This window comes from Cibotium barometz, chromosome 3, assembly GCF_041138505.1.
Source record: "Cibotium barometz isolate CiBa-2024 chromosome 3, ASM4113850v1, whole genome shotgun sequence".
NCBI classification, from domain to species: Eukaryota; Viridiplantae; Streptophyta; class Polypodiopsida; order Cyatheales; family Cibotiaceae; genus Cibotium; species Cibotium barometz.
In genome coordinates this window covers 67,934,650-67,947,733 of record NC_141048.1, presented here as the reverse complement: position 1 = coordinate 67,947,733, position 13,084 = coordinate 67,934,650, and the positions used below count along the sequence as shown (strand labels likewise).

The 13,084-nt window shown below is 43.3% G+C and overlaps 1 protein-coding gene across 3 annotated transcripts in view; it reads right to left on the bottom strand.

Moving 5' to 3' along the window:
• Positions 1–13,084, bottom strand: part of LOC147640449 (primase-helicase Twinkle, chloroplastic/mitochondrial-like) — a 92,426-nt gene that overhangs the window by 13,993 nt on the left and 65,349 nt on the right. For all 3 annotated transcript variants that reach the window (XM_086780664.1, XM_086780673.1, XM_086780680.1), the window contains exon 14: positions 5,683–5,814. In XM_086780664.1, the coding sequence (XP_086636790.1) occupies positions 5,683–5,814 (132 nt within the window). The remainder of the gene's footprint in view (positions 1–5,682; positions 5,815–13,084) is intronic.

The following is a 13,084-nucleotide window of genomic DNA, read 5'->3' as shown; positions in this document are numbered from 1 at the left end:
TGAACAAGGTCACATACACACATATACAAAGCCCTTTTGGAGGCGATTCACACACGAACAAAAGCGAGTACACAAACACGTGTACATACAAAAGATGTTATACATAGCAGCTCCGAAACACCCAACAAATCCTCCTTCAGAGCGAAGGTGTTGAGACTCCAATGCAAAGAAGATGCTACCACCTACCCCATCCACCATGCCTAAAAGCTCGACTCACCATCTCCACCTCCCGTGCCATTGTAGTTTCTCATACCAAGGTAAGACCGAGGTAGCAAGGCCAACACTTAATCACCCCTTTGGCTCCTAACTAGGGTTTTATAAATTTCAAAAAGCCTTTTATAACACAAGGTTGTACAAACACATAAAAAACTCACACATGACGAACATTTATTACAAATCTTTTTCAGGGGACATCCCGAGTAGAGGACCCTTGACACACACACAAAACATAGATGTTTGGAAAGCTTTTTTTTTTAAACTTCCGCAGCCAAGAATGCCGTTTGTAGCACTAGCGCCAAGTTGTTGATGCTTGGCCAGTCATTTTACGTCCGAGGGCCAAGGCAAAGAACCCGATAGGACTTCGATGTGATGGTCGAAACCTTAATTATTTGATTTTACCCAAAAATTGGAAAAGCCCCAATATTTGTTGACCAAGAAACTTCAATTTAATGATTTTTTGTCTTGAAATAAGAAAACCCCAAAATTTTACTTATGCAAGGAATTCAATTTTGCAGCGTTCACTTGATTTTCGAAGAAGCCCCAAATGTTGATTTTGGAAGGTGGTGCAAAGGGCTGATGATATCGATTCACATCTGATAGGTAGCAGCCTCAGTGTCAGCAATGGCAACAAGAGCACAATAGGAAGAGCGCAGGCAAAGCGTGAGTAGGAGGGCGAAGCGAGCGAGCAAGAGCTGGGATATGGCGTTTTTACCCTTTGCTAACGTGGCATTTTTAAAAAAAAGGAGGAAAACCTTAATTGCAATTTGTGTTGTAGAATGGGCTTACGCGAGCGCGACGCGCGATGCGAGTCCTGCAGCGACTACTTGTCGACTGTCTTTATGTCATTTCCAACAATGCTCTTGACGGCGGTCTTGACACAGCAGACATGACCTAGAGGTAGAGGAACAGTGCAATGGGTGAGAAGCAGGTGCGCTTTCATAGTTGCTCTTTATAGGTACTCTTCACAAATGTGCTTCGTAGTCATGAAGCCTACTCGAATACCATTTTCACCATCATCACTTGTGGTGTACTCAGGTAGCGAACAAGAAATAGATTAAGGATTGCGGATGCTTGGGGGCTTGATATTGCTACTATGATTGAATTTGTGATTGATGAAACGGTTTTGGTCACTGGTATGGTGAAGCTATTATGTTTTACCCATTTTGAGTGGTGTTGGGGAAACTGATAGGCACATGGTTTTGGTTGGCCAGTAGATCTGGACGCGTGCATATATTATTTATTTCCGAAGATCCGTATATCATTGATGTTGATATTAGTTGACTTCTCGGGTTGATTTATTCTTCCAAGGTTATTTTGCGTCAGATGTTGTTTGGGAATCATGCAACTTTACTATACCTCAATGTTAACATTCGAGAGTCCATAAACTGGTGTGTGATGGATTTGTAGAACGTATATAGGGCATATCCCGGTGGTATGGAACACTACGATCTACCACGTGCGGTTTTACTGGCCCTCAATGAGGCAGATATTTTAGCCTATAATGTGGAAGATGTCCAAAACTATGTGGTAAAGTGTTGACTGGTTGGGATTATACTAGTTCTACCCAAGTCCCAGGCCAATACAGCTCTTGATTGATTTCAAGTCCACAACCAAGTAAATTTGGGCCAAATTGGAAGCTATCTTCGATTACAAAATCTCAAACTCTAAAGTCTTTTTGAAGCTTAAATTTTATGATCTAAAAATGAATGACAATAAAGAGTTGGGTGCCCATTTGGCCAAGTTCGGATCAAAATAACCCAACAACTTGCCAGCCTTAAATGTGAACTTGAGGACGAAGACAAAGTATGTGAGAGTCCCCCTAAAATCTGATTGTACTTATGTCTGTGTGTGTGCCTTTAGCTATAAAAGCCTTTGTGTTTTAGAAGCCAGGGGGTGACTAGTCTACTTGCCTTGCTGCCTCGATTGGAGGGCTATCATGACACGGGAGGTGTGCATGATGAGTCGCCTCTGACAGCATGTGATGGGGTTAGAAGGTAGTGTCTTTCTTTCATGTTAGTTCTCACCTCCTTCACTTCGAAGGGGGACTGTTGGGATATTCGGAGTCTATTGTATGTGAACCATCCCTTCGAATAGTTGGTGTGCTTAGGTGTGTGAACAACTTCTAAGGCTAGATATTGTGTCCATGCAATAAGCAATGATGTCATATCCCTTGCCAAGTGTCATTGCCTTCTGAATGTAACTAAGATAAGGCTTCAAAGCCTATAAAAAAGCATTATACTCATTCGTATACACATCAATCAAATCATTTAGTCATGCTATCCTTCTTTCTCTTCATAGTTCACCATCTCTCTCTCTCTCTTCCTTGTAATGTTCACCAACTAGTTGTATCCGCCATGGCTCTATGCACAATGTCCACGAATAGAGGCTCATGTACGTGCATGTGTCACCTCTCAAAAGGTGAAATTTGATATGCAAAAGGCTTCCAGCTTGCTTCATCCTTCGCCACTTCCGAACCAGGCATTAGAAAGCATTGCCATGGATTTCATTAAGGATTTGCCTCATACACACTATGGCAATGATGCAACATGGACAATTGTGGACAGATTTAGTAAGCAAGTTCCTTTCTTGCCTGTCCAAAAGGCCATAAAAGCCAAACATATGGTCAAAGTCTTTATGGCACAAGTGTTTATGCAGCATGGGATGCCCGTCAATTGTGGGGCATCTCTTTTTGAGGACAATGAGTCTTTTTCACAAAGATCCCTTTAACAATATGGACCCGGTTCGCTTTATCGGATCATTAGAGGATACACAATATGTAAACCTCTTATGTGCCTATAGCTGCATTGGCCCTAAGGTCTTGCACGCCCTAAAGACATCCCTATTTGCGTGGATACCTCAGCCGTTAGGCAAGTCCTATCAGTTTCCATGCCCGCCTAAGCCCTAACCCTAATCTTGGGTTAGCACATCTCTTAACCCGGGGTTATCCTAACCCCCAGTTAACACTAGACCTAGCCTAGTTAGGAACGTAACAACTAGTGTCATGTGCATCACATATGTGACTGCCACATGGGCATGGATCTCGCCATGAACCGCCTCCTAGGCAAGATGAGCAGAATACGGTCCCATTTGTGTAGTTCTGATAACCCAACTAATTGCTATGTAAGTGACCTATGAGTTATTGCATTGTCCACACACTAGACACGAGGGCTACCAGGGGCCTGCAAGACCTTATGGCCATGGAGCTACAAGGTGGGTGGTTCAGCCTAGTGGTCTCGGATGCTAGTTTGGGGCCATCATTAGCAAGCAGCCTTGCCGCAATGATACCTCACGCTCATGGATGAGTTGCTAGCCACAATCTATTGTGGTCATGCGATGCGTATAATGTCAGGTCTATGAAACCTGGTTCGGACGGTTGGGCAGTCAGTAGCTAACCACAATCTATCACCGTCATGCCATGCGTATGATGTTGGGTCTATTACGGTTTCATATCTAGGTTAGATAATCCTTGGGCGTTGTCTGTTGTGACCTCACATTGGTATTAGAGCCAGGGCCAATTATAGCCAAGTTATTGCTGTATAAGTGATCTTCGGGGCACGTATGAGCTATTAAGGTATCACACGGTAGACAGCACGGCTTCGAGGGTTGTGCAAGACCTCATGGCCCTAGAGCTGTGGTGTGTGGTTCAGCCTAGCAGACTGCAGTATGGAGGTCTTTGGTTTGCCATAGGGAAACCAATACCAGAGAACCTGTCTATTGCTCGTACTACAGCGCCATGATATTGAGAAGGTTTTTGATAAGAACCCCAAACTTATGTTGTTGCACGAGTTGCAATTAGATGGATTTTACCTTAAAATTGGAAAAGCCCCAATTTTTTAAGTTGCAGAGGCTCTAAGTTGACCTAAGTTCTCTGGAATTTGCTTTGCTGCTGCCATCAGTTCTGGCACAGATGGAAAGGTTCAGAAAAGTCCCAAAAATTACCAGCAAGTTGCTGATGACATGGCAACTTTGTGGCATGTACAGTGGCCGTTGGCTCGTATCCGGCAAGTCGGACCAATGATGATGAAGTCGGGCCATCCTCTTCAGAGCAGCAGCAGTAGGCATAGTGAACTCCAGCAACAGCAGTAGTGAGTAAGGACCATAGCCGCACGTGCTATACGCGCTGAGCAGGAGGCGGCCCGGGCAGACGGCAAGATGAGACAAAAGGGTATCATGAATCCCTTATCAGCCAGTATGAAGAAGGCCGAAGGGTGAGAAGCGGAGCCGTCGGTGAAGAAGAGTGGGCCGAAGGCGCATGGCGAAAAGAGGGGTCCAGAACGGGAAGCGCCGAAAGGAGGCCCCGGAGCGGGAAGATGGTGGGCGAAACAAATGTGGCGACAGGAGGCAAAAAAAAAAAGGGCATGGCTTGGTAGCAGGGACTTGCAGAGGCTCGGGCTGCCTGGGAGGCGGGCGCTAGCCTCCGCAAGTCCAAGGGGGTGAGAACCCCAGCTGACCCGCACCCCTCCCCGGTCTGCCCAGCCGGCTGAGGTGCTGGCGCTCAGCTCAGCCACCACCGGAGGCAGCTGAGACGTTGGTGTAAGGCGGAAACATCAAGAGAGGAGCGCGAACAAGCAGTGGCTTACTGTACCTCTGATACCAATTTTATTAAAGGGGGAGCCATGGGAGAGAGAAGAGAGAGAGCAGTGGATTAAGAGAGAGAGGGAGAGAGAGAGAGAGAGAGAGAGAGAGAGAGAGAGAGAGTGTTTGCACGACTCAATGCTCATACATTAAACTGATTGTAATCACCAAGTACAATGCCTTTTTGTAGGCTGGAAGCCTTATCTTTTGAGACCCAAAGCAACCACACACACACACAATGGATGCTATCTGGCACACTTATCCTATCCACTCAAAAGAGTGGGTCCCCATGTATAAACACACACACACACACTTTTAAGGGGTGCTCACACACATGCATAAAGCTCTGAAATATCCAACACTCACAAGCCAAGCAAAGAGTGATACTGTGCACTAGAAGATGGGAGAAGAGGAAGAAACCCCAACCAAGGCAAGGGGAGGCCAAGGCCGAGACTAAAGGAGCCAGGCAGACCAAAACACAGGGTGCTACAAACAAGAAAGAAGGGGACAAAAAACTAATTAAAAATCAATTCAGTCAGGAGAGTCAGTAGGATTAATGTGAGAGAGCAAGGGCTAAGTGAGGCTTGTAGGCAAGACGCCCAGGAAAAGGAGGTGGGCTGTGCAATGTGCTAGGGTAGACAGAAGCAGAGCTTTGGTGGGGCAGTGGGTACACAATGCGTAGAAAGGGCAAAGCAAACCGCATGTAGGCAGAAGAGCTGTTTTTTTTTTTTTTTTTTGGAAGGGGGGCTGGTGGGGGGAGGGTGGGGGGAGGTGGTTGCTCACGATAGGGGAAGTTCCAACTCAAGCGTAACACAATAATTCCTTGAAAGGCTGACTCGTAGAACAGTCCATGCATTCCTCTTCTTGGTAAAGCTCTGTAAAAAGTACCTGATTCTCCATTGAGCATAAAGCAAAAGTCCAATTTTTTTCACGGTTCAAGTTACACAACAGTGCATCAATCCATTCACTCTTCCCTGAGCTGGGTACTCCAGTAACCAAAGTGAGCTCCCCTGGCACGACCTGTCAAGTTGTCAACAACAAAAGAAGTTATTGCCAACTTCCAAGTCCACTAGTAAGGCCTGTCAAATTAACATCAATAGAAACTTTAACAGTTCCACTACAATACAAACATATCGTATGCAAGGGACATGCACAGGCACATGGTATTATAGGAAAAGATGTGATCGTTGGCATGCTTTAATACATGTCTTGTATGTCAAGGTTCCATTAAAATTCAAAGGCGAATATGCAAATCAGCAAATCTAGGTAAGGTTAAGTATGCCAAGTCAATGTTCATCTACACGTCCAATGAAGAGTTGTTGTTTCTCCACAGCTAACCCCTTGGTCCTTGGTGACAATCAAGACAATCTCCATGCGCGTGCACACACATTGTTATGTACCTAACACTAATCATCAGGATTAGGGCCTCATTTGGTCAGGGTTGGGAAACCTTGGGATTAGGGGAAGGCCATATACACGTTACGGGTGGTTAGGGTTCATTACTAATGATAATCCATGGTTACGGGCTATTTATAACTGGATTATTATTTATAGCGGTAGTAGTCACTACATAACGGACTTATGGGTTATTGTGATTCATTCAGTCATTGAGTTGGTTGTTGGTATGTGCCTGGACCAGACCACTGCCATTGTCTCCACTCTGGATCGAGTATAGCCGGTGGGGAGGATGGGGAGGACTGGAAGGGGTAAGGGGTGGAGGGAACTGGGGGGGTTCCTGACAGCGGTGAGGGGGCATCGGTTGAGGAGTTGGGTCCACATGGGGAGCAAAAAATATTGAGGCACTAGGGTATCGGGCAGACGATCACAACGAGATGAATGGTCGCCCGAATGGGGGGGGCTTGTGCCAGGCCCCAAGACGTGAGAGGGGGGAACCCATCATTGTCCAAAGGCTAGTGCGACAAATGCTCAAAACGGTTCTTCGACACGATCATATCATCCTCGAGCCCATTGGGGTCGCGCGTCTGCATTGGCATTGGTACACACTAGAGGCCTGGTGGCGGTTCCACCTCGGACCAGTGGCCTACTGTCAAGCTTCCATACAAGGCAACCAAGATCTCTATATTAAGCCTCATGCAAAAAACATGAGAGAGGACTCAAGAATAACCTAGCTTGGAATACAATGTTTAACCACCCAACCATTATATATACCACTGACCCCGAGCATCCAATGTGTACCTTACCGATTACACACCATACTCACGCGCCCCTGTGTCCCCGCTAGTACCCCCATGCTACACATCACTGGGTCTTAGGCCTACAACTGTCACCCACGAACATTACCTGTTCACACTTGTTATTATAAGCGATGACATGCATTAGTATGCCGCCATTGGTTTTCCCACGGAACGTCCACGTGTCCCACACATTACTCGTGTGTAAATCCAACATAATAGTGTCTACGCGTCCCACTTGTTGCCACGTGTAAGTCCCACGTGTTCCAACATGTAAAGTTCGTAACATCCTTTTAGGAATCATCGTCCTCGACGACAAACTGAGGATAACATTTGTGAAACTGAAACTCCATTTTCCAAGTTGCATTTGTCAAGGGATGTCCTTTCCATTTTACAAGGAACTCCTGAAGAGTACGATTTCGCAATCGTCTTTCTCTTTGTTCCAGGATCTGTTCTGGTCCATGATCTTCTTGATTAGGTTCTTGAAAGCAATCATAACATCAACAAAATTATCATCGTCGTGAAGATAACGCTTCAATCGACTCACATGAAATATTGGGTGGACACGACAGTCTTGTGGTAAGTCTAACTTATAAGCCACATCTCTAACTCCTTTCAAAATCGTCCATGGCCCACAATATCTAGGTGACAACTTAGTAGATTTACCCGCACGAAGCGTCTCAATTCTTTGAGGAACAAGTACAAAAATTTTCTCCCCTTCTTTAAAAGAAGGAGCTATCCTCTTGGGATTGGCATACTTAACCGCTCGATCCGTCACCCGACGGACATAATCTCGAGCTCTAGCTAAATTTAACTGCATGTGAGATAGAAATTCAACTGCACTGGGTGTCTTTTGAGGTAATTCAATTGTACCTAGCATGAATGGATTATACCCATGATTCAATTCAAATGGAGAAAATTTTGTAGAGAAATGCTTGCGCAAATTATACGCAAACTCCAATAAAGGCAAATACTTTTCCCAATCGCTTTGTCGTTCTCCGACATAAGCTCTCAACATATCCTCCAAGACTTGATTGACTCTCTCCGTCTAACCATCAATCTGTGGATGATCATCGCTATTCATTATGCACAGTTGCGTGCCAAGTTTACTAAAAACATGCTGCCAAAAATAACCTATAAATCGCGGATCTCTATCCGACACAACGGATTCCGGCAAGCCATGTAATCTAAACACATTCGCAATAAATAATTATGCTCCTTGCGGAGCTTCAACCTTATTGGTAGTAGGAACAAAATGTGCCATCTTAGATAATCCATCAACAATGACAAAGATAGCATTGAAACCTTTCTTGGTTTTGGGCAAACCCATAATGAAATCCATGGATACACTCTGTCATTTCCTCCCTGGAATAGGCAACGGATGTAACAATCTGGGCGACTTCACACACTCGAATTAAGTAACGTAACACTGTAAACAATGTGTCACATAATGATTAACATGTTTCTTTAACTGTGGCCACCAATAGAAACATCTAATGAGCTCAATGGTTTTCTTAATTCTCGAGTGTCCAACACATGGACTATCGTGACATTCTTGCGTCACCGATACCCTCAAATTATCCGAGTCCAAAACGCATACCTTGCCGTTCCTCTTGAGAATTCCATTCTCAATGGTAAGTCTATGTTTACCACACAATAAATCAGACAGAGCGTATTCCTCATCTACCGTATTCTATGAATGATCTCATTCTCTACTATATTGAAACTCATCTGATGCATTATACAAGACAATGCATCAGCAACAACGGCCTCTTAAATCCGGTTGGTTACAAAAATACTTCAGTGTATCATGATCCGTGTATACCTTAAACTCAGCTCCATTCAAGTAATGCCTCCACACCTTGAGTGTATGTATAACTGCATACAATTCAAGCTCATGTGTGGGGGGCCACTTGCGTTACAAACTACTGAGTTTCTTACTTTCAAAAGCCACCGGTCTGTCTTCTTGGCTCAACACAGCTCCTACGGCAATACTACTAGCATCTGTCTCAATGACAAAAGGTGATGACGGATCCACGATCTTCAAAATAGGTGCAGTTGCAACCACCTCCTTTAACTTATCAAAACTTTGCTGTTGAATGTCGGTCCAGACACAAACAAAGGTAACTTGCAACAAGTCAGTCAATGGCATTGCTATTTCAAAATAGAAAATAATAAACTTTCTATAAAAACCAAATAGTCCTAAGAAAGATCTAAGCGCAGTAATATCATGTGGAACCGGCTAAGCCAAGATTATTGCTACTTTCTTCAGATCTATCTTTACAATAATGTGTCCCAAATACTCAACTTCCTCTTGAGATAGGAAAGTCTTTGTTTATTGGCATATAATACATTTTCCTTGAGCACGCCAAATACTATAAACAAGTGTGGTTCGTACTCCTACGGCAATACTACTAGCATCACTCTCAATGACAAAAGGTAATGACGGATCCACGATATAGGTGTAGTTGCAACCACCTGCTTTAACTTATCAAAACTTTGCTGTTGAATGTCGGTCCAGACACAAACAAAGATAACTTGCAACAAGTCAGTCAATGGTGTTGCTATGTCAAAATAGAAAATAATAAACTTTCTATAAAAACCAAATAGTCCTAAGAAAGATCTAAGCGCAATAATATCATGTGGAACCGGCTAAGCCAAGATTATTGCTACTTTCTTCGGATCTATCTTTACAATAATGTGTCCCAAATACTCAACTTCCTCTTGACATAGGAAAGTCTTTGTTTATTGGTATATAATACATTTTCCTTGAGCACACCAAATACTGTAGACAAGTGTGGTTCGTACTCCACTTAAGATTTACTATAAACCAAAATGTTATTAATAAAATCCACCACAAGTTTACCCATTAATGGCCTAAAGACATCATTCATTAACATCATAAATGTGGCTCGCACATTAGTAACTCCAAATGGCATTACAAAGTACTCATAATGACCAAAACAAGTACAAAAAGCAATCTTAGATACATCTTCGTCTTTAATATAAATCTGATGATATCCACTTTTTAAATCTATCTTATTGAAGACCTTAGCTCCACCTAGAGCGTCTCTCAAATAATCGATCCTTGGCATCGGATATCAATCTTTTATAGCAAGTTTATTTAAGACTCTGTAATCGATACACATTCGATAAGAACCATCTTTCTTCTTAACTAACAAAATTGGAGAAACGAACGGTGAGAAACTGGAGCGAATGAGTCCTTTCTCTAGGTACTCCTCAATCACCTTTGACACCTTGTTCTCCTCAACCAAACTCATCCGGTACGGAGGTCTATTGACTGCAGTTGCACCATGCACAAATTTTGATGCTCCACATTTCTATGCGGAGACAAAGAAGAGGACAGGTCAGATTTGAAAACATCAGAAATTCCGTCAAAATTTTCTCTTGCAAAGATTTTGTGGCATCACAAGTTGGAGTTTCAATTTCATGCATGTCTATAACACTCGGAACTTTTTGAGCCCAACCCAAAAAGAGAGACTTACAAGATATTCTTAGCATTTGTGTAGCAGTAATTAATGCCATCTTGCGTAGATTTGACTCACCTTTTACGTGATGCATCCTCCCCTCATGCATAAATTGATAGAGATGTGTTGCAAAGTCAATAAGCGGCTTCTTCTGTGCATGCCATTCTTTCCTTAGCACAATATCAAATCGTGTTAGTCGAGTAATATCAAAGTTGAACTCCTCAAAGTAGGATTGAATGGTGAGACCAAGGCCTACAACCTGTTGATTCCAAACCTCTCTTCCTTTGCCATCTGCTAGCTCAACTGTGTACTGGTAAGGCGATGGTTGAGTTTTCAACTTTAACTTCTTGACAAGTTGAGAACTAACCACATTATGACTAGAGTCCGTATCAAAGAGTACCTTCACTGGTTTCCCTTTAATTGAACTCGTAAATGACAATATGTTCTGTAACCGAAAACCGGTAACCGCGACTAGCCTCTGAAGATAAGACTATATCTACAGCCATGGGTATCCGTTTCTCAATTGACACTAAGAGTATCCTAGTAGAATGCTAGGGTGTCTCCTCTAGAGTATCTTCCAATAAATCATCCTCGTGATCTGAATCTATAGGCTCACTGGTCATATTTGCAGTTATGCGTTGCTTCTTCAATTGACAATCATGCCTTTGATACTTGCCCATACAAGCATAGCATAAGCCTTCATTCTTTGCTTTCTCAAACTCCTCCGGAGTGAGAGAAGAACTGCAGTCATTCTTCATTGACACCTTTCTCTTAGAAATAGATGTCTTTCCCTTTTGCCCACTAGTGTACCTGGAAGCTTCATATGTAGGTCACATAAAATGTGACTTGGAACCTTGATCCACTGCCTAATTTTGACCTTTTTGACCATCTTCACAAACTAAAGCTATTTCTATTGCTCTGATAAGGTTTGACAATTATCTCGGCATACTAATGGCTTAAGTTCATCATTTAACCCCAAGGCGAATTTATGAACTTGTAAGCAATCTGGTAAAATTTAGGATATTTTCATAAGCACCTCTCGATACTTGTCTGCGTCCTCTTGAACTGTAAGATTCTTTTGTGTTATAAAAAACCAAGTACCAAGTGCTCTACTCTGCTTATCTGGTGGCACAAAATTCTGAATAAGCATATCTTTACACTCCTCCCAAGTATTAGAGATTGCCTTGTCCTTTTGAATTTTCCTCCACCAACAATGAGCCACATCTTCTAAATTATATGTAGTGTGTTGGATTCTAATGTGCTCATATGTGATATCACATGATGTAAAGCATTGCTCCCACTTAAAAAGCCACTCGTCTACTTCATTAGCCATGCAAGAAGATAAAGTGCCAATGTACTTTGGTGGTTTCGAATCCTTTAATGCAAGTTTTGGCTTTAATCCCTTTTTCGAAGTAGTCTCACGATTACCCACGGAATGGGTATCCGATGTCGGCAGTGGCTAAGGTACAATAGGTGTTATCATAGCGCGGATACCATTCACAAATAACTTCATTTGCTCCCACAATTCATGCATTTGTTGACGAAGAGGGACAGATTCCGATGATTGTGGGGCAGAGTGATCAGAATCCATTTTTAACCAATATAGGCAAGAAGTACCTAACGACAGGAAAATTAAAAGTGAAGGGATAAGTAAGCCCCTTGGTCACAAGGATATTGAAGCCGATGAAGTTTCAAGCCGTGAAGAGCTACAGTTTAAAAGATCAAACCAATTTCTGCGAGAAATAGGCCACTGGAAAGAAATATTGTTGTCGAGAAACACCGCGTATAAACCTCCTCCAAAAAACTATTGAGAATAAAACCTTAGGCTATGATTTTGTTTGTAATAAGTCCCCAATCATGGGGTTTTTTTAAAATCCTCTGTGCTGTTGACAAGTGAAGGCGGCGATGGTGTGGGTGGCGATGGTGTGGGCAAGGTTGCAATGGAGACAAAAGCTTGGCTTGGCAAGCACCTTGTTAGAAGCTTGTGGTTTGGCTCAGCCACACTATGGGGTGGTGGCGACAACCGACAGAACCACAGCAACGACAGCAGCAACAACAACAACAACGGCATCTTGACGAACGGCAACAGAACATCGACGACGACAACGACGAATGGAAATGCGACAAACAAAAGGACGTATGCAGCAGCGATAAAACTCCACGCTTCTCCCCACTCAAAGCAAGCTCAATAGTGCACCAAAGCTTCCCCCATAGCCAAGAAGGAATGCATAGCCTATGATGCCAATTGTCAAGCTTCCATACAAGGCAACCAAGATCTACGTATCAAGCCTCATGCATAAAATGTGAGAGAGAAGAAGAACTCAATAATAGCAAAAAGAAACCTAGCTTGGCATACCATGTTTAGCCACCCAACCATTATATATTCCAGTGACCCGGGGAGTCCAATGTGTACCTTACCGGTCACACACCATGTAACTCGCGGCGGGTGCCCGGGGGACTAGGGCCTTTGACACACTTGTTGATACCATCAATGCATATTAAAACATTTAAACATGGCCACAACCTTAACATATAGCCATCAACACTTTGCATAAAACATAAAGCTGGACAAAACATCCACAAATGCTGAAAATGGAGCTTGCACGTGTG